Source organism: Cornus florida, unplaced genomic scaffold, assembly GCF_030987335.1.
Source record: "Cornus florida cultivar Cherokee Brave unplaced genomic scaffold, ASM3098733v1 CherokeeBrave_3.0.0_Hap2_Chr02, whole genome shotgun sequence".
Classification (NCBI taxonomy): domain Eukaryota; kingdom Viridiplantae; phylum Streptophyta; class Magnoliopsida; order Cornales; family Cornaceae; genus Cornus; species Cornus florida.
Window position 1 is genome coordinate 3,410,913 of NW_026775572.1, and position 19,053 is coordinate 3,429,965.

Consider the following 19,053-nt stretch of genomic DNA (forward strand, 5'->3'; position numbering starts at 1 on the left):
CCTCAGTCTAAACCTAACCCTAATTAAATTTAAATTGAGATTTTTCAACCCAAATTAATTATACTAAAAATCATGTTGGGGCTCTAGTTGGGTTCGGTTGCCCAAATCCAGGTGATTTTATTTTGAAATAGTTTCATTACTCTATTTTCTTACTTTAGCGTGATTTAAAAACTTATATCTATTTCATTTATAGGTAAATAATATAATTTTATTGATTAAATTTATTTTTTAAAAAATGAAGGGACCATTATAAAAAAAGAGACAGAAAATAAATAAACAAACGCAAAAAGATATTTTAAAACATGACAAAGAAGATATGTTGGCACAGCCAAAGGAGCCACACCAGTACCTCCCTACTTCTCAGCTCAGTTCTTCCCTTAAATTTCTCTCCCTCTCGGCTCTCCCCGGAATAAAACTCAATCTTCACTTCACAAGAACATATACAGACCTATATACATATATTTAATACACGTACACGTACATTTGGTGCATAGGAGGTTATCCAAATGTCATTGAAACTCTCGAATCTCTGAAGGTATTATTCACACTTCAGTTTATCGAAGGCAGGTCTGGGATTGAATTCCGATGGGGACGCTCACGAGTTGTAGTTTTAGCACTGTGAATTTGAATTTGCGGTTGATTCCGATTGGCAATAGTTTCAGGGAAAGAATTAAACCGTTTGGGCGCAAGAATATATGTTTCTTGTGCAGAGAGATAGCGAAGAGACAGCGAATTTCACATGGGAATTTTGGTAGGGTTAAGTGTTTGAGTACTCGTAATGACAGTGGTAGTGACGGAGAGGAGGACATTTTGCCAAACGAGTCGAATTTGGCAACAGCGGCTTCAAGGGACGAAGCTGAGGAAAGACCCAGTAGCAACGATTTTGATTCGGATAAGTCGCCACCATCCATGTCTTCCAGGGTAACTTTATTTCTCTCTCTCTATATTTATGCGCATATATATATATATATATACCGAATTCTTATTATTTTCCTTGGTTAATGAACCCATTTGGATTGAAGTTTATTTAAACAAGAATCAGCTTGGTAACTGAGAAAATGTAATAAATAAAAAGAAAGTAGGGAGTGTTGATATCATTTTCTTAAAACGTTTTCTTTAATTTTCGGTTTGATTATTTTATAACTGAAAAGAGTGAAAATACCGACAGCTAATGGTGGAGCAATCTTGAATCCTGTTTCTAAGGAAAATATTTAAAAGAACAAGCGATTTGGGAACTGTTTGTTATGGTTTCCGCATTTGCAAGAATGAAGGTTTTGTTTGAAAGAATGGTATCCAAAAAGTGCCAGTGTTTCCATAGTTTTAATTAATTAAATTTTGGAATCTGCTAAAATAATAACCAAAACTGAGAATGATTTTTTGAACGTGGAACCAAACGGGTCCAAAAATCTTGAATCTTGTAGGCTTTCTATTACCTGGAATCAGGGAAAAAAAAAAAGGAACTTCAGTGATCTGCCGATTTTATACATGATTAATTTGTGATTTGGCAATGATGTAAAGTTAGATAATCCACATTTCTGTTCCTATCAGACATCGTTTTTATATAGCAAATCAAATGATGCCACACTTGCAGCATGTGTAACTATCACATGCTATCATACATGAATGTATCCATAATTCTCACAGAAAATTAGTAGAGAGATGGAAATGGTACAACACAAATGCACATATTTATATCTCAATCATATTGTTACCGCGCATAGACATAGATAATCTGTATTTCAGTAGGAGAGAATTTGATAGGGAGTTTTTTTTTTCCTTCCTAAAAGTAAAATTCAAGGGAGTGATAAGAATGATATACATATATACACCCTTAACCATAAATCGATGATGATAATACCGATTCCAGAGTTTCACATTTCCCTCCTGCAGCCACCAACTATTTCTCCTGTGGGACCAGCTTATAGCAATTTCCAAGTCGACTCTTTCAAACTGATGGAACTCCTTGGACCAGAAAAGGTTGATCCTGCTGATGTAAAACTTATTAAGGAAAGGCTTTTTGGCTATTCTACCTTCTGGGTTACCAAAGAAGAGCCATTTGGCGACCTAGGGGAGGGCATTCTTTTCCTTGGAAATTTAAGAGGAAAGCGAGAGGATGTTTTTGCCAAGCTCCAGGATCAGCTGGCTGAACTCATGGGTGATAAGTACAACCTATTCATGGTAGAGGAACCCAATTCAGAAGATCCAGACCCACGTGGTGGGCCCCGTGTCAGCTTTGGTATGCTCCGGAAAGAGGTTTCAGAACCAGGACCAACGACACTTTGGCAGTATGTGATTGCTCTTTTATTATTTCTTCTCACCATTGGTTCCTCTGTGGAGCTAGGAATTGCATCTCAGGTATATTAATTTGGTGTCTAGTTTGACATTATGCTTTTGATTTAGATGTATTTTGTGCAGTCCTTACCATTTCTCATTTCTTTTGGATCATTATTAATGGGTAATTAAAGGTAGATTTTTCTGTGCTCATTGCAATTCTTCACGAAGCAGTTAAATCGACTTCCACCTGAGGTAGTTAAGTACTTCACAGATCCAAACGCCATCGAACCACCAGATATGCAGCTTCTCTATCCGTTCGTGGAGGCCGCTCTGCCGCTAGCATATGGTGTGCTGGGGGTTCAGCTGTTTCATGTATGAAAAAAGTTTTTTTTTGCTTCCTTCCCTCCCCCTTTATATTGCTATAATAATTGAATGATTTTTTTAGGTGAACTTTATCTTGTGGATTACAATCTCCTTCTATGCTTGATGAAGAACATGACTTGTTTACCAATGGGCCATTAGGCCAATGGTATAACCTCTCCTCTGTCAAAGGGGAGGTGAGGGGTTTGAGCCCCGTCGTGGGCAATTTGTGAAATGTGTGTGAGTACTTACCTAACAAAAAAAAAAAAGAGAACGGGATTTGTTTAAACTTCTTATATAAGATTATGCAGTTATGAAATTGAACTTGAAATTTAAAAAAAAAAAAAAAAAATATTATAGAAATATTGAAATTTAGATTGTCATTATTAACAGTAGAAAGTAAATTTATAGTGAGAGCATTAAATTCCGCACACTTTTAATGACATTTGGGGTTTAGATCCTTCAGCTTGCATTAGCACACTTTTTTTCTGGCAATGGCACCTTTTTGAAGTCAAAATAATTGGCAATTCATTAACTTTCTTGTTTAATTAACTGCAAGTTCAACCAAATTGAACTATAAGAATAATCTCTTATTCTTACATTGTTTTCACTTAACAATCTTAAAATATTTATTTCAGCAGCACATGTCATATCAAAATCTAGTTTCTTGTTGATTGAACACCAACCTCATTAATTATAGCTCATTATGATTATTATTATTATTTTTTATGATTTTCCATTTCATTCGGTTGGAACCAATCAATCATATACACTACAGAACCACATGTTTCAGCAAAGCAACTCAATTTTTATGGGCTACATGTTTGTTGCTCTGTCCCTTATTGATTCTAAATTGAAAGTGCTGAAAATGATGTTTGTGATTGGGATATCACCAAATTCATCAGTTGAAACAGCAGGTCTGATAATTGACATGCTGCAGTAATTATAAGTGTTCTTATTTCTTAATAAGATACTTAGTTCACTTAAGTATCTATGTAGGATCTCGTACTCTCGATATATATATATTTTAATCTAAAGCTACAGTGCCATATCCATAAGTTGAAACAGCAAATCTGATAATTGATATACTTTACTAATTATGTGCTCTTATTTCTTAAAAAGATGCTTAGTTCACTGAAGTACCTAATTAGGATCTCGTACTCTCGATAAAAATTTCTTAATCTAAAGTTACAGTGCCATACTCTGTCATTTACTTTTTGTAGATCCACAGAAAAAATCACCTGTCTTGGGTTGGTGATTATTAAAATTTACACGTGTCGTTGATCCCTCCAGCCAGCTACAATATGCATTAAAATTTGAATGAAGAGAATGTCAAAAGTCGCACGTGTTTTGATTACCAGTATTAAATTCAAACAAGAAAAAGACATAACTTGTTCCACTTGGTCTTAATCTTTGAAGTAGTTTATCAAATTTGTTTATGTCGTCAATTTTTATTTTATTTGTAAATGAAGAAGTTGGTGTTATGCAGGAAGTTGGGCATTTTCTGGCTGCTTTCCCAAAGAAAGTAAAACTGAGCATTCCATACTTTATTCCTAACATTACTCTCGGCAGCTTTGGTGCAATTACTCAGGTGAGCATATGTAGTTTATTTAATCAATTATCTTATGTTTAACAACCCCCTTCCCTGATGGTGAGGATGAAGTGTTACAATCAAGGAAACACTAAATATCGGAATAAGTATATGTTTTTGTTATATTATTAGTGTGAAATTTCTGTTATTATGTTTCAGTTGTAAGGAAGGTGTGTACAATATACTTCAACTCAAGTGCTAGTATGGACACACACTTGCACTTGATATCTTTTCAAGTCCTTGTAACATGGCTGAGAACCAATATTCTCTTCATATCACTACTGTGCATATGTCAGTCATATAATCAAACAGCCTGTACTCATTACATGGATATCTTATTGTCAAAAGTTCTCCCGTTAATCTTTAAGCTTTCACTTAGTTTTGTACAATATTATTTGAGGACCTTAGTTTCATATTGATATACATAATAATTCTCATAAAATGATTATGAATGAAAATAATTTGTATTTTTTTACTGATGGCAAAACCTTAGAGAATCTGCAACTTATGTTACATGACTTAAACATAGATACAGTAGACCAAAAGTTGGTTCAAATGTATAGTTGTAATATTTTTGTTTACTTTTTATGGGCTATTAATATTTGTTTCTCAGACTGGCGACAGTTTAAACAAAATATGTTTCATTTAAAAATTTTTGGTGTCTTCAACTGTTTTATGTGGTCCCTTTGGTGTAGTGATAGGGTGATCCAAGTCTCTACAATTCGACTCTGTGTTCAGTCTATATTGATCGGATAAAAGAGAATTCCTTTGCTGGGAACAACATTTTCTTGTGATAACACTTGCCTGATTTCTTGGTGTTTTGTTTTTGACAATCTATATTTTTATTGAAACTGAGCATTTGTTTGATGATCTCATAGTCCATATCTATTAGTGTTTTCCCTTTTGATTGGAATGATGTCATGTATCTGCTAACCAACAATGAGAAATATTCCGTGGTATATCAAGTTTTTTTTTTTTGGGTTAAATTATACTGCACCTATTGATTTCTGCTCATTAACTATAAGTGCGGGGCTCCTGTAGTTCAAATCTATTCTTCCTGATCGAAAGACAAAAGTCGACATATCTCTTGCTGGCCCGATTGCTGGTGCTGCATTGTCTTTTTCAATGTTTGCAGTTGGCCTGCTGCTTTCATCAAATCCAGATGCTGCGGGAGATTTAGTGCAGGTTCCTAGCATGCTATTTCAAGGTTCTTTGCTTCTTGGACTCATCAGTAGAGCTTCTCTTGGTTATGCGTACGTTTCTCCTTCAACTTTATATAGCTTATTTTGGCTGAAAAAATTGTGAGCATGCAAACTATAAATGAATTTATAAATCTATTGCTATGATACCCTTCTGGATTGCACTTTGAAGCAACTATCCTGCATGGGTTCCTTGTAATGCCTGGACCTGTTTCCTGGAAAAGCAACTCAACTCAAAGGAGACTTCCATTTTTTTTTTTCCAGTCACTGAAAAGGCAAAATCTTTTTGAGTAAGCTCCCCCCCCCCCCCCCCCCCCCAAAAAAAAAAAAAAAAAACCGCCACTGTAAAGCCAAAGCATCAATATTATCTCATTTATTGCGTCATCATTGTCCAAAATTCTTGTTATAATATATTCTTGCTTCTTATTAGTATGTTAATAAAATTATTTAAACTCTCATGTCCTTCTTGTTGTCCTTACATCAATAATTGACGTCTTTCTAATATGAATTTCTAGAGCAATGCACGCGGCGACGGTTTCAATCCATCCTCTTGTAATCGCAGGCTGGTGATGTACCATTCTCAGACATTTATTTGCTATATTGATGTATCAGATGCTTACTGTTAGAGTGTATGTTGCAGGTGTGGCTTAACTACATCAGCTTTTAATATGCTTCCCGTGGGATGTCTTGATGGTGGAAGAGCTGTGCAGGTATCTTTTCCTTACGTTGTCTGATAAGTTATAGTTTTGAGGCTTAGTTTTGAATCAAGAAGCATGATGGAGCTTGTACCCACAGAAGTTAAAACTATTGCCTCAAAAATACGCAAACTTTTCCTATAATTAACACCATCTGGAGCTTCTTAGGGAAGGGATAGGTCATGATGCACAAGACTTCTAGGGAGCAACTTGAAGAGGTACAAAGATAATAAGGTTGATACATATGCCTCTTATATGCATGCATATTTGAGGGTTTGCAAAGTTATGTGCTACCTATCCCTCTTATATGCTTGCATATTATAAAAATCTAAGGCTTTAAAGTTTCGTGTCAAAATCACTGGACATATTGGAGATTTACGTTGATTAAATCTAGGGTTGGTGTCTATCAATTGGGTCTGATTGGACAAGAAGGAAGGTCATAACAATATAACATTTATTTTGGCATTTCCAAAACTGACTTTTGCATGGATTTCAGACACCATCAATCCAGTTTTCTTGGGTTGAGCTGGACAAAACAGGATGCTATAGCTACTTGTCTTGGTAGTAGATTTTTTTACAAAGGCTGCAAAGACGGCTCTTTGAGATTCTCATCCAAAGCTTTCTTTGATTTGTATCTTAATCTGTTATGTTTTTCTTTTGCTTTAAACTGAATGCAATAAAAACCCTGTGCAAGATCAAGTGTGACTCTCTCTTATCTCTTCACCGACCTAGCACTCCAATCTGATGTCACAAGGGATCGAACACTTCTAATGCAGACTTATAGGGCTGCAAATGAACCAAGATGAGGAGCATTGGGCTGATTAGGTTTGGCTTGATCTTGAGTCAAGCGTCACTAGTCCTGTTCGATCTCAGCTTGCAATCGTTTGGCTATAGCTTATACTCAAGTTTGATTAAGCTCAGGATCTTTTATATTTAATGAAGAAGTCCTTAGTTCCAAATCAACACAATCAACATGCCGACCTGAAACAATCAACCCTTAATTCTGAGTCAATACAATCAACATATAGAATTGAGAATCCTAAAAAGATTTAATGATTTACACATGAAAATTTTCACTTCTATATAAGCAAATCACAACTTAGAAGCTGACACACTGAAAGATCATTCTGAATGTTGTTGAAAGATTTGGATCTAGGCATCTTCTTGGAGATTTAACACATCAAAAAAATTAAAAGAAAATGAAAAGAACAAAACAAATGGAAAACCCAAGTTCAAGTCTGAAAGCTGCCTTTTTTATTTATTTATAGCAAAATAACACAAACTGTTAAGTCTTTCTCCAGTCTTCTCCTAGCATTTCGCGTAGGTGTGCTCAGTACAGATTCGGAGTATGGCATTTAGCCAGTAGAAGACATTCCAATGGCTGACGAGAAAAAGTATCAAAAGTCAACAGTCATGATCAAGTGGCCGAGGAAGAAATGAACATATCACCTTTCTTCTCCTGCTTTATCTTTCCTCCTTTCTCTTGTTTCCCTTGTTCCTCTATCCTCTCATTGCTCTCATCATCAGCATTAATTATTCAGGGGAAAGTTATAAGGAGTTGGACAAACAAAAAATCTACTTCTTGGAATAGCCTTGAAGAGAGTGAGTTTTATATAAAATAAATAAAAAATAAAAAATTATAGGAGGGAACAAATATCTCCTAGATGTAGAGTATTTTATGACTATGACAGAGGAAAGTTCTTCCAAGGAAGTTAAATGTTACGTATTCGGTGAGCTTGCCATCAATATTTTTATCATTTCTTGGTCCTCGTGCTAATGTTGTCTTCTTATTATTTGAAGGCTTTCTTTTTTCCCAAGTCAATTTGACTAGTTCCAAAATTGTTAAAGGACTTCCACTGGCAAATAGTCTCAACTTTCGTATTAATAACTAATTTTCATAAAAAAATGTGAAGCCATTCGATAGGGCATCTATTAAACCCCCATATATAATTATTGGAATACTTGTATTGAATGTTGAAAAGATCAATTTGCTTAATCTCTCAATTATTCATTGTCATTTATACCAGTTGTATAGGATAAATTATTTAATTAATTTTATAACTGAAAGTAATGCTAATAAATTTTCTGGGGTAGTTAATAACTGTAGGATTTCTTTAAAATAGCTTTGCATAACTTTTATATTGAATTTGGATTTCATGCTTCACAGGGTGCTTTTGGAAAAAATTCGCTGATTGGATTTGGTTTGGCAACATACACCTTACTTGGATTGGGGGTGGTATTTCTTCATGTTCCCTCCATTATTCTTTTGTCAATGAAGAAATAATTGCTTTGTTAAATTTCTATCAATTTGTGTAATTTGTCATAATTCTTGTATATGTTGTGCATTAAAAACCCATAATTTTGCTCATCATCAAGGACTGCTTAATGCAGTTGACATAAGGAGATTTATGCTTTCAAATATACTTTTATTTTAAATCTGTTGTTATTCTACTTAAGTATATGAGATATAAAATTTCACAGCATAATGTTTATAGACTGCCTGTTCATCTGTTATTTAGCTTTGCATCTTGATTTCGTGCAGGTTTATTTACTCTTAAGGATTTGGTTCTTGACTTCTTGTATTCTGCCCCTTTTGCCTTTTTAGTGATATTATCAAGATTTATTCTGTACATTTGACACTATTACAATAAATTTTATTTTTCTGAACTAATTTTTAAATTTGTGATTTATTCTGTCTTTTCAGCTCGGTGGACCTTTATCACTTCCTTGGGGACTGTATGTGCTGATATGTCAGGTATGCAAAGAAGAAGAAATGTAGGAAAAGTAGAAAGTTCGTTTCAAATAAATGCAGATTTTGTTCTACTTAGACTAGAAGGAAAATTTTTGGAAAACAAAATGATTTCATGTGAACCTAATTTCGTGCAAATGTGCAGAGGACTCCAGAGAAACCATGCTTAAATGATGTGACGGAAGTTGGAACCTGGAGGAAAACAGTTCTTGGGGTGGCTATCTTTCTTTTTGTGTTGACACTCCTTCCTGTATGGGATGAGCTTGCAGAGGAGCTGGGTATAGGTCTTGTAACCACATTCTGATGCACAGTACACAACAACAACAACACCAATTTTGACCTTAAATCAAGTTAAAAGTAAGGAATTGATGGGTTAAGCGAGTCATATTTAATTGTTATGTATGTACATATATTATTTTGGTATAAATGGTATAGTTGTACTCAAATTATAATCACATTCCAGACTTTGGCCAGTATATCCTCCACCTGCTTGGAAAGCCCAGGGAATTAACGAACTGCTAGGTGGGTTTTTAGTTTTACACAATTTTTTTCTCCTCGCTCGCAAACGCCCCCCCCCCCCCCCCCCACACACACACACTTCCTTTTATTTTTTGATTAATATATTATTATTATAATTATTTTCTGTCTAAGATATGTTACATTAAAAGGCTTTGCATGGTGATTTATCTTCTATATGTTTTAATAGGCCTCTTCATTACATTAGGATGAAAAAGAATTACATATATAAATAAATAGGTAGAAGAAAATGCGATGTGAAGCAACATTTGTGTAGCAGGCAAAGGTGTACTTATATTTAGGCTCAGTTTGTTTTGACATAAAATATTCTTTTTGGAAAATATATTTTATTTTCAGGTAAAATATTCTCTTATTTTTATTTTGTCGATGTTTGGCAAAAAGGTCTACGTCGAGATTGAGGTCGAGTTTATCAGACTGGATATGTAAAATAACTTGTCAAAAATTGATGGATAATTTATTTTTATTAAATTTTAATATATTTTTTTTCTTTGTAAATATTTTATGATAACCAAACACCAGAAAATGAAAAAATATAGATTTAGCTTTTTAAATATACTTGTAAAGCTCTTAAATATCATCGCCATGCCAGGTTCATGATGGGACATTTTCTATAATGAACACTGAAATATCCCATTTTAAGTGGGACAAGGCTGAAATATCCCATTTTAAGTGGGACAAGGTTTCAAGATCCTGCTCTTAAGCAAATGTGGAATTATTTATCACTTTTCTTTTTTATTATTGTCGCTATCTTTTCATGGACATTACAGGCAAAGGTTTCGTAATTTTTTTTAAATCGAATTAGATAGGTTATCTTCCTGGGCCGGTCTAAAAAGAAAATAGCTTGGTATTACAAAAGACCCAACAAAGTTTGCGTTAACTTCTTCTGGACAGACCAATAAATCCAATAAAGGCCCAATTTATCTGACTACATATATTTCTGTCCGAAAGATACGGCAGGCCCAATCCTTTTTTCGCGTACCCAATCAGCAGAATCTAATCACAGGATTACCGAGCAGAGATGATGAAGAAACGTGGCAGCGTACCAAATCCGCTGTTCCAGTGCGCCGAGCTCATCTTCCCATGGCTACACCCCACCGAACTAGCGTCCATCTCATCGACCTGCAAAACCCTAAGCCGCATCTCCAAATCCATCACCGCCGGAAGATCCTCCGACTCTTCCAGAGCCTTGGAGAACCTTCCGATCCCTTTTGTCAACACCGTCGACGACCAGCCGTATGAGTACTTCGTTTACACGCCGACTCAAACCCTAGGGCTCGACCAACCTCGTTTCCGTCAACATTGGGGCTCAGTTCGACCCGTTTGCTCTTCGGATCTACCCGGAACGTTTCCCACCTGCGCCTCTGCAACGGTTGAGGATGCTTGTGGGTGCGATTGTCAGAGGTGTGACGGGGATTTGGGGTGTCCTTGCTCGTTTCTGAACTCGGTCGAGTTGACTCGCGAGTGTGGACCGAGTTGTAATTGCGAATTGGAGTGTGGGAATCGGTTGACTCAGGGAGGGGTCTCACTTCGACTGAAAATCGTGAAAGATAGGAGGAAAGGTTGGGGTTTGCATGCCGATCAGTTGATTCGGTACGGTCAATTTGTTTGCGAGTATGCAGGTAAGATGGTGTACTTTACACACACACATATATATATTGCCAGTTTATAAATTCATTTGTTGTGATTTTGAGTTCTGTTTTCTTTATCATGACGTTATTGAAGGAGTATAGCTTAGATTTAGGCTTAGTTGTTCATATTTAGGTTTCATTAAGATGAATAATTGATTTTAGAGTCTTATACATGTTGATTCAAAAGACAAGGTGAAAAGAGTTAGTGAAAATTAATACCTTAATCATTTTGTAGGTACAAAAATTCTTCAATTATGATAAATTGTAGAATAAAAGCAAAACACACGATGAAAATGATAAGAACTACAATGACCTCCTACGAAGTTAGATTTAATTATAACTAAATCTGAAATTTGTCATTTTTTTGTACCGTGCCTTCTGAAGTTTGCCCAATTTTGCAATAACCTCTCATGGGTACGAAAAATGATAGTTTTTGTCCGAAAATTTGGCTGAAGTGACTAAAATGCCTATCAATTAAGTGTAAAAGACCTCATTACCCTTATAGTGTCATGAAATAACAAAAAAAAAACCAATGCATTAGTGAACCAAATTACCCTTTATATATAAATGAGACTAAAGCATGAAATTAAACTTCAAATGCAAATCCAAACAGGTCTTTATCATTTATATACGGATACACATACATTATATATAAACATATACATTATATGCAAATAATTTTATTAAAATGTAATTACAACAATTAAAATTTAATCAAAATATATTTAAAAGACTATTAATTATATTTAATTAAAACAACATTTATTTTTTTAAAACAAATTAATAATAAATTGATAACAACCATCTATTTTTTCTAATTCATCTCATTTTCCAAATTAGCATTCCACCTCTCTCCATTGCCACAATCTCACCTCCTCCTTCCTCCACCTCTGCCACCGCCCCATCCACATCCGCCGCCACCTCTCCCCAACCACAGCCGTCACCGCCATCTCTCCTCAACCACAATTGCCGCCATCATCTCCCTCCTTATACAACTCCTTATACAACCGCCACTCCTCAACCGCAGCCGCCACCATGTATTCTTTGGACTGCTTTGATTACCACTTGCTGGGTTTGGAACGGATCAATATAAAAGGGATTGTTGTGTACAAGAAGAAGATTTTAGGCTCCTACGAAATAGCGCAGCCAATTATTGCGTGCAAGAACTTGAGAATGTGATTGCAACCCAGCTATCGAACGGTTACAATCTCTTCTTCGACACCATCGACACCTCCGACCTCTGGTACAAATCCCTGACGCCGTTGCCTTCACTTCTTCTCTTCTCGTGACACCTACAACACACACATATAACCCCAGCCGACACCAGAATCATATCGTTGCTACTAGCCACCATCGCCGAAGTCCAATCTCATCACTTTGGTCATCACCATCGCCGAAGCCCAAGAGAACGACTTGTAGAAGTTCCAAGCGAACCAATCTTCTCTCATCTCGACTGATCTCATCAACTGTGAATGTTTCCATCAAAATTTTGAAGCCAAAGGTTGTGGGTGTCTCAACCGCAATCTTTTTGCCCTCGCCGATGGCATAGGTGGCAAAAATTCTGAAATTGGGTTAGGGTTTGGGGGTTGTTTGGATTGTGGGTTTGTTAACAGAGGAGGAGATGAGATGAATGGTATAGAGTGAACCCAATTGAAGCAATAAGAAGCTTCAACATGAACCCGCTTTGAGATATAAATTTCCACCAACGCTGTCCTCATCTCCGCAACCAACGTTGTCCTCGTCTCCGCCACCTACCGCCACTGACACCAAGATGCTTAAGTCTCGACATGAACCCGCTTTGAGATATAAATTTCCATACATATACATATACATATTCATATATATATATATATATATATATATATAGGTATTTGTGTGTATTTATATATATATCTTGTGTCGTAATTGGGATTGAAACGTGAAAATAAGTCTGGTGGAGAGAGATGGTGGTGGTAGGAGGTTGAGTGGTGGTGGCGATTGGGGGTGGGGTAGCGGCTGAAGAGAGAAGAGAGAGGAAAGAGAAGGATGGGAGGAAGAAAATGAAAAAAAAAAAATGGTGGTTGTAAGTATAGGGGTAACATAGTCATTTGATATTTTTAGATATTTTGAATAATTTAATAATGTGGGTAAATAAGTAAATTCACAGCAAATTCTGACAAAGGGGGTCTTTGTAAAAAAATGGCAAATCTCATGTTTAGTTGCAATGAGGCCAAACCTCAAAGGAGGTCATTGTAGTTTGCCCAAATAATAAAAACAATGCACAATAGATATTAAGAGAATTTTTGATGATTTTTATTGTAGGCTCATGCCTCTATTTATACAAGATATAATGACAAGTTATGGTAAGGCTCGTCTTGCTTGACCGCTACGATTTATTCACCCTTTATCCCTCTACATTTTGTTCCATATAAGGCTTTTCTTTTATATAAGATTATTTCTTCATATAAATTCTTCTATGTGGAGCTTTTCTTCTATAAGGGTTCTTGCTTCATATAGATTCTTCCTTGAGGCTCCTTCGATAACGTAATTGATCTGATCCGAATCTTGGATAATATTTATCCTAGTTGTATATTTGACCGAGGATAGATAGAGCTGATTTGGTGATGGGCTGATGATAGTTCTCTTGGGCTTTGTCAAGCTGGGCTTTAAAAATTATGTGGCCCAGAAGAAATGGATCACAATTTATATAATGACATGGCTAATGTTTATTGGTAAGGCGATTTTTCCCTCCACAACCTTCTATATAAACTTCTCTACAATCTATATATACACCCATCAAAATGTACCATTTGGAAAATTTATTTGCTGTTAAGAATTTCCTCTTGCATGAGTATTTAAATTATGTCTTTGGGGTGTTTGTTTTAACACCAAGTGTTGAGTTTTCCCGGTATTTGTTTATTTATTTATTTGGGTAAGTAGTTGCCTTTGGTTTAATGTTTGGGGGAGCATATTTTGATGAATTTGGAATTTTTCATTTTGGCGTGAGTTCGAGTCATTATCTCAACCAACAAAAAGGGTTCCATTCATAATCTCATATGCTGATGTTTTAGTCCATGAGTTTATCGTTTACATATTATCTTGTGAGTTATGACTACATAAATGCATATATGAGTTCTTAAAAGGATGCATACTTGATTTAAGTTATTTGTTCTACTATTTTATTTCAGTAGTCTTGTTACTTAGAATGTTTTTGAATTAGCATATAGTGTTTAGTTGCTTCTGATCGAGTGATTTTAGTTGGCGTTACATTTTCTCCCTTGGGCCTCAAATGATGCTAACTTTACTACCCTTGCGATTCTAACTCCATTAAGTAGATACTGGAGTGAGAGTAGGTTGAACCTGAAGTTGTCATGATTCCTACTTTTAGAGAAATTGACAAATTAACAAAGTGTCACTGCATACTAAGTAACTTATTAGAAGTACTTTCTATCTTCATGTTGTTCGTGTTTGGAGGGAAAAAAGAAAAAACATACACTTAACTCTTTTTGTTATTTGGCATACTTCACGAGGCGATATTTTTAACAGATGAAGTATCATCATCTGACCATATTTATAATTACTGTTTCGATTTCTTAGATGACGAGTTTTGTTCGTATCAATATATATATGTTGAAAACTATAATTTCAGTATGGATATTCTGGAAGTATACTTTGGTGGTGGTTCGTACCTTTGGATATTTCATACGACTTGCAAATGTCCACTGAGAATTACTAAAAAAAGTAGTGATGTGTAAGTAGTAGTCTAATGATTATTTGTTAGCACTAGTTTTCTTCCAATTAAGCTTATTTAGAAAAAATAGTCTTTTTCTTTTTCCAATTCATTTATAACATATAAGTAATAAAGAAAGACTAAAAGCTAATGGTAAAAGAAACAGACAGAAATTTGCACAATAATCACCATTAACTCAAGATTTGAATCCGCTATGTACTGGTCCCTGTTTTGTCTTCCAAGTTCCAATTTCAACAAAGACCACCATGGTGTTTAATGCCATAGCTCCCATTTTAACTTTTATAGATCAGTGACTCAGTCTTCAATGTATTCCCTATTACCAGTTGAGTGTATTTTTCATGGTAATTCTTGAGCTTGCATCTAGATGGTGAACCTTTTCTTTTTTTACCTTGGCAATAAATACATTCGCACACCCACTTGCCCCTATGGGGACTTGAACCCTTCTACTTTGGAAGGCCAGGAAGTACTAGGAAGTACTACCGGACTACAGCCTTTGGTGAGTCATTCTTTTTCCTTTTAATTTTTTGGGAAGGGGGTTGGAGGTTTAGCCGTTCATTTTGTTTGCTTTTTTTAATTATTGCTTTAAAATTTATTTTTATGCAGTGCATGGACCTCCCACCTTCCCCCTTCCCCCTTTGAGTTTTGTTCATCACTAACATAAGATATCATTCTTCCAACTGTAGTTGTTCTCAAGTTTACTTGACGGTAAGATTTTTGTTAACAGCAATCTTAACCTTGGTTCTGGACTGTGTGCCTTTTTTTTGCTTTTTTAATACATTTTGGTAACAGTAAAATAGAAGTCGTCATTTTCTTTCAAATAGTGTGCTTTTATGAGTGATTTATTTATTTATTTATTTTCATTCTCTTTTGCTTTGTTGAATATATGAATATATTTATCCTTTGAAATTTGTGTTTTGAACTTTGTTTTGTGAAATTTGCTCAAAAAAAGGTGAACTTTTGACTACTGAAGAAACAAGAAGGCGGCAACGAATATATGATGAACTTAAATCGGGTGGGAGGTTTTGTTCTGCTCTTTTGGTTGTGAGGGAGCATCTTCCATCTGGAAAAGCATGTTTGAGGATGAACATTGATGCCACTCGAATAGGAAATGTTGCACGATACATAAACCATTCTTGTGATGGTGGCAACCTATCAACAATATTAGTGAGAAGCTCAGGTGCTCTGCTACCTCGCCTTTGTTTTTTTGCTTCTAGAGATATACAACATGATGAAGAGCTCACTTTTAGCTATGGGGACGCAAGGCTTAGTTCAAAAGGGTCGCAGTGTTTCTGTGGCACTTCTGGCTGTTTTGGAATATTGCCCTCAGAACATACATAACAGCTGGAAGGTAATGAAACATATATATTATTGGTCTACCTATGTTGTCTTGATTTCCAAACCACAAGTCAAAGGTTTCAAGACTGGTAGAAGGAAAAAAAACATATATATTCAGTAAGGGTGTTACCGTATTAGGTTCTAATTGTCCAAACAAGTCAGAGTCTCTTTGTTGCGTTTTGGGTAGCATTTGAACTACTTCTGTATTCCTAATGTGTTACATTGTATAGAATTTATTTTTTGTTGATAAATATGTTACATGGTGTAGATATGGGCGTCCTAGGACACCGTTGAAAAGTCAGAGTCGGGGGTATATCACTCAAGACAATGCGAGGAAAACAGAAGATCTATGGAAGGGAGAGAAAGCTAGTCCCAGAAGCAGGGATTGGAGTGATGGTAGGAGAAATGATGCCAGGAGTCGATGGTCTAAGTTGTCTGCCCCTAACCCTTTTTTCATCCCTTTCTTTTATAGCCTAAGGTCACTGAAGAGGGACTTATTAGCACTTATTGGGCCTCCTTCTAAATAGGGTAGGGCTCACATAATCATTAAGATCACACTGCCCTAACTCCTATTCTTTAGGACCCATTTAATGAGTGTAATGTTCCCCTTAAATGACTCAGGTAGGATCAGGCCTAACGGTAGCGATACATACTTCGGCTCTTTCTCACTCTGATCCTCAACTTGGGTCTTCCTTTGCAAGACTTGACTAACTTTCTATCCTCCATTCCAAAATCGCTTATGCATTCCCCTTGATAACGAAGTAAGTCCTACCATTTACTTTTCGTTCTAGTTAAGTTGGACAATTTTAGGCCCATCGATTGATGACTCGTGATCAGGTTGGATCGAGGTCTAGGGTCGGCGGTCGATGACTTGGATAAATCAGATCGAGGTCCTAGACCCCTAGATCGACGATGTGGTCGGGTCAGGTCGGATCGATGTTCTAAGCCTGTCGATCGACGATTTGTGGTCGGTCGGATTGAGGTTCTGGGCTCGTCGATCGACGATTCGTGGTTGGGTCGGATCGAGGTTTTGGGTTCGTCGATCGACGATTTGTGGTTGGTCGGATCGAGGTTCTGGGCCCGTCGATCAATAATTCGTGGTTGGTCGAATCGAGGTTCCGGGCCCGTCGATCGACGATTTCAGGTTGAGTCGGATCGAGGTTCTGGGCCCATCGATCGACGATTGATGCCATGGTCGAATCTAGGTTCTGGGTCCTTCGATCGATGATTCATGGTTGGGTTGCTATACTCCTCGCCCTAACCTTGAGTAATATTGTGATTTTGTCTTTCCTGCTTTGGAGTAGTGATTCGTGGGGGCCACCTAGATGACGAGTATGTGAAGTGGCTTTAGTACATCCACACATGGTATTAAAATATAGTTGCTGTTAATATGGAGATGGCTGTTGCTATGAAATATTTGAGGAGAAAGGAAAGGTTTGGTGTTAAGAGTTTGGATAGGAATTGGTTAAATGGTAAAAAAGTTAGGTTGGCAAGCGTGAGAATGGTATTCTAATGGATAAAATTTCTTGATTCTTACTGACACGCACGCAAAATTTCATAACGCGACAAATAAATAAATCCTGATTCATTAACTTCAACCTTAACCTTATGGTTTTAAAAATGTGAGGAGATATTTGTGGATTGGTACAATAACAAATTATGTAAAAAGTTTTGTTGTACGTGTCATTGTGGCCATCAGGAATCACCAGACCACATGATATGTATAAGTTGAACTTGTAAGAGATAGGATAGGGCTTAGTGTCCAGAACAAGCCATGGCTACCGCAAGCTCACATCTATTACTCCACACTCTCTCACCCCGTCGCGTGCACAATGGCCTTTCTCCCTCCTGCAAGTTCACCACTAGTTCTAAACCTGCTCCGCCAGCTCGCACCGTGGCATTCACCGGCCGGAGAAATTTGTTGTTCTTGTTGACGGCAACCACGACACTGAAGGCCGTGGAACTGCCGTCAACGGCCGCCGACATTCCGCTGTTTGGACTGAGAAAGAGGCTTGTTGAAGTGGAGGAGGTAGCGGAGGAGAAGCTCAAGGAAGGAATCGAGACAGCGGAGAAGGAGGTCGAAACGGTGGAGAAGGAGATCGAAACGGTGGAGAAGGAGATCGAATCCGGGGGGTTGGCCCAGGCTGGTGCGGTGGCGGTGGCAGAGTTTATTGGGGTCGTGGTTGCTACTTCTGTTGTGAATGGTATTTTGGGGCCTGAAGCTCAGAAATCATGAAACTCAATTGCTACCTGTATCTAACCCACCTATGAATCCATTCAGCGTTGTCATTAAAATGTATCAAATCCACCGCTATAGTCTCTTTTTTTCATTTTATTAGATTGTGTTAAATATGTGTTGTGATCTTTGATTTGGGTTTTTATTTTTCAATCCAAATATTGGGTTAAGAAAATGACTATATATATATATATATATATATATATATATATATATATTTTTTTTTTTTTCCAATCATAAAATGACTGAAATAGATCATATTGATTCCTTTTCTCTTTTATAGCTTTTGGCTTTGATTATATTTTGATAAATGAGGGCTTTAACCTTTTAAATTTTGCTTTAATACTTGATTTTGTTTGATTAAAATTAAGTAACCATTGTTTGTGCCTCTTTAAAAGAAAAAAAAAAATTGGGGGATTTTAAATTTTTTTTTTTCTTTCTTTCTAGAATACATGCTTTTAGTAGATTTTGGTTCTCATTGAAATACGATTGGATTTGGCTTTTCTTTTTCAAATTCGATTAATCTAATTCGTATAATCCATGGTTAGTTTAGTTGGATTGAAAATGCAATGTTCTTGCTGTTAGGAAAGGAAAATATTTTGGGCAAACTATAATGACCTCCCCTGAGGTTTGACATAATTGCAACTAAATATGAGGTTTGCCAAATTTTTGCAAAGACCTTCCCATGTCAGAATTTGGTATAAATTTACTTATTTACC

At 36.3% G+C, this 19,053-nt stretch overlaps 3 protein-coding genes across 3 annotated transcripts; all 3 read left to right on the forward strand.

The window, feature by feature from the left end:
* Nucleotides 1–299: 299 nt before the first annotated feature.
* Nucleotides 300–9,341, forward strand: LOC132293149 (probable zinc metalloprotease EGY1, chloroplastic). Its single transcript, XM_059790496.1, has 10 exons — nucleotides 300–921; nucleotides 1,891–2,355; nucleotides 2,506–2,646; nucleotides 4,124–4,225; nucleotides 5,267–5,478; nucleotides 5,940–5,990; nucleotides 6,065–6,134; nucleotides 8,287–8,355; nucleotides 8,824–8,874; nucleotides 9,014–9,341. The coding sequence occupies exons 1-10, from the start codon at nucleotides 586–588 to the stop codon at nucleotides 9,170–9,172; spliced, it is 1,656 nt and encodes a 551-aa protein (XP_059646479.1). The 5' UTR covers nucleotides 300–585; the 3' UTR covers nucleotides 9,173–9,341.
* An 818-nt stretch (nucleotides 9,342–10,159) lies between these two features.
* On the forward strand, nucleotides 10,160–16,349 carry LOC132293150 (histone-lysine N-methyltransferase SUVR3). Its single transcript, XM_059790497.1, has 2 exons — nucleotides 10,160–11,024; nucleotides 15,713–16,349. Exons 1-2 carry the CDS (start codon nucleotides 10,424–10,426, stop codon nucleotides 16,099–16,101), a joined length of 990 nt encoding a protein of 329 aa, XP_059646480.1. The 5' UTR covers nucleotides 10,160–10,423; the 3' UTR covers nucleotides 16,102–16,349.
* A 1,435-nt stretch (nucleotides 16,350–17,784) lies between these two features.
* On the forward strand, nucleotides 17,785–18,433 carry LOC132293151 (uncharacterized). Its single transcript, XM_059790499.1, has one exon. It carries the CDS (start codon nucleotides 17,873–17,875, stop codon nucleotides 18,332–18,334), a length of 462 nt encoding a protein of 153 aa, XP_059646482.1. The 5' UTR covers nucleotides 17,785–17,872; the 3' UTR covers nucleotides 18,335–18,433.
* Nucleotides 18,434–19,053: the final 620 nt, after the last annotated feature.

Excerpts from the sequence above, each read along its gene's own strand:
- LOC132293149 (XM_059790496.1), top strand. The coding sequence starts at position 586 with ATGGGGACGCTCACGAGTTGTAGTTTTAGCACTGTGAATTTGAATTTG. Across the intron at positions 5,991-6,064 it reads CCTCTTGTAATCGCAGGCTG|GTGTGGCTTAACTACATCAG; the intron begins GTGATGTACCAT and ends TGTATGTTGCAG. Across the intron at positions 8,875-9,013 it reads TGTATGTGCTGATATGTCAG|AGGACTCCAGAGAAACCATG; the intron begins GTATGCAAAGAA and ends GCAAATGTGCAG.
- LOC132293150 (XM_059790497.1), top strand. The coding sequence starts at position 10,424 with ATGATGAAGAAACGTGGCAGCGTACCAAATCCGCTGTTCCAGTGCGCC. Across the intron at positions 11,025-15,712 it reads ATTTGTTTGCGAGTATGCAG|GTGAACTTTTGACTACTGAA; the intron begins GTAAGATGGTGT and ends GCTCAAAAAAAG.
- LOC132293151 (XM_059790499.1), top strand. The coding sequence starts at position 17,873 with ATGGCTACCGCAAGCTCACATCTATTACTCCACACTCTCTCACCCCGT.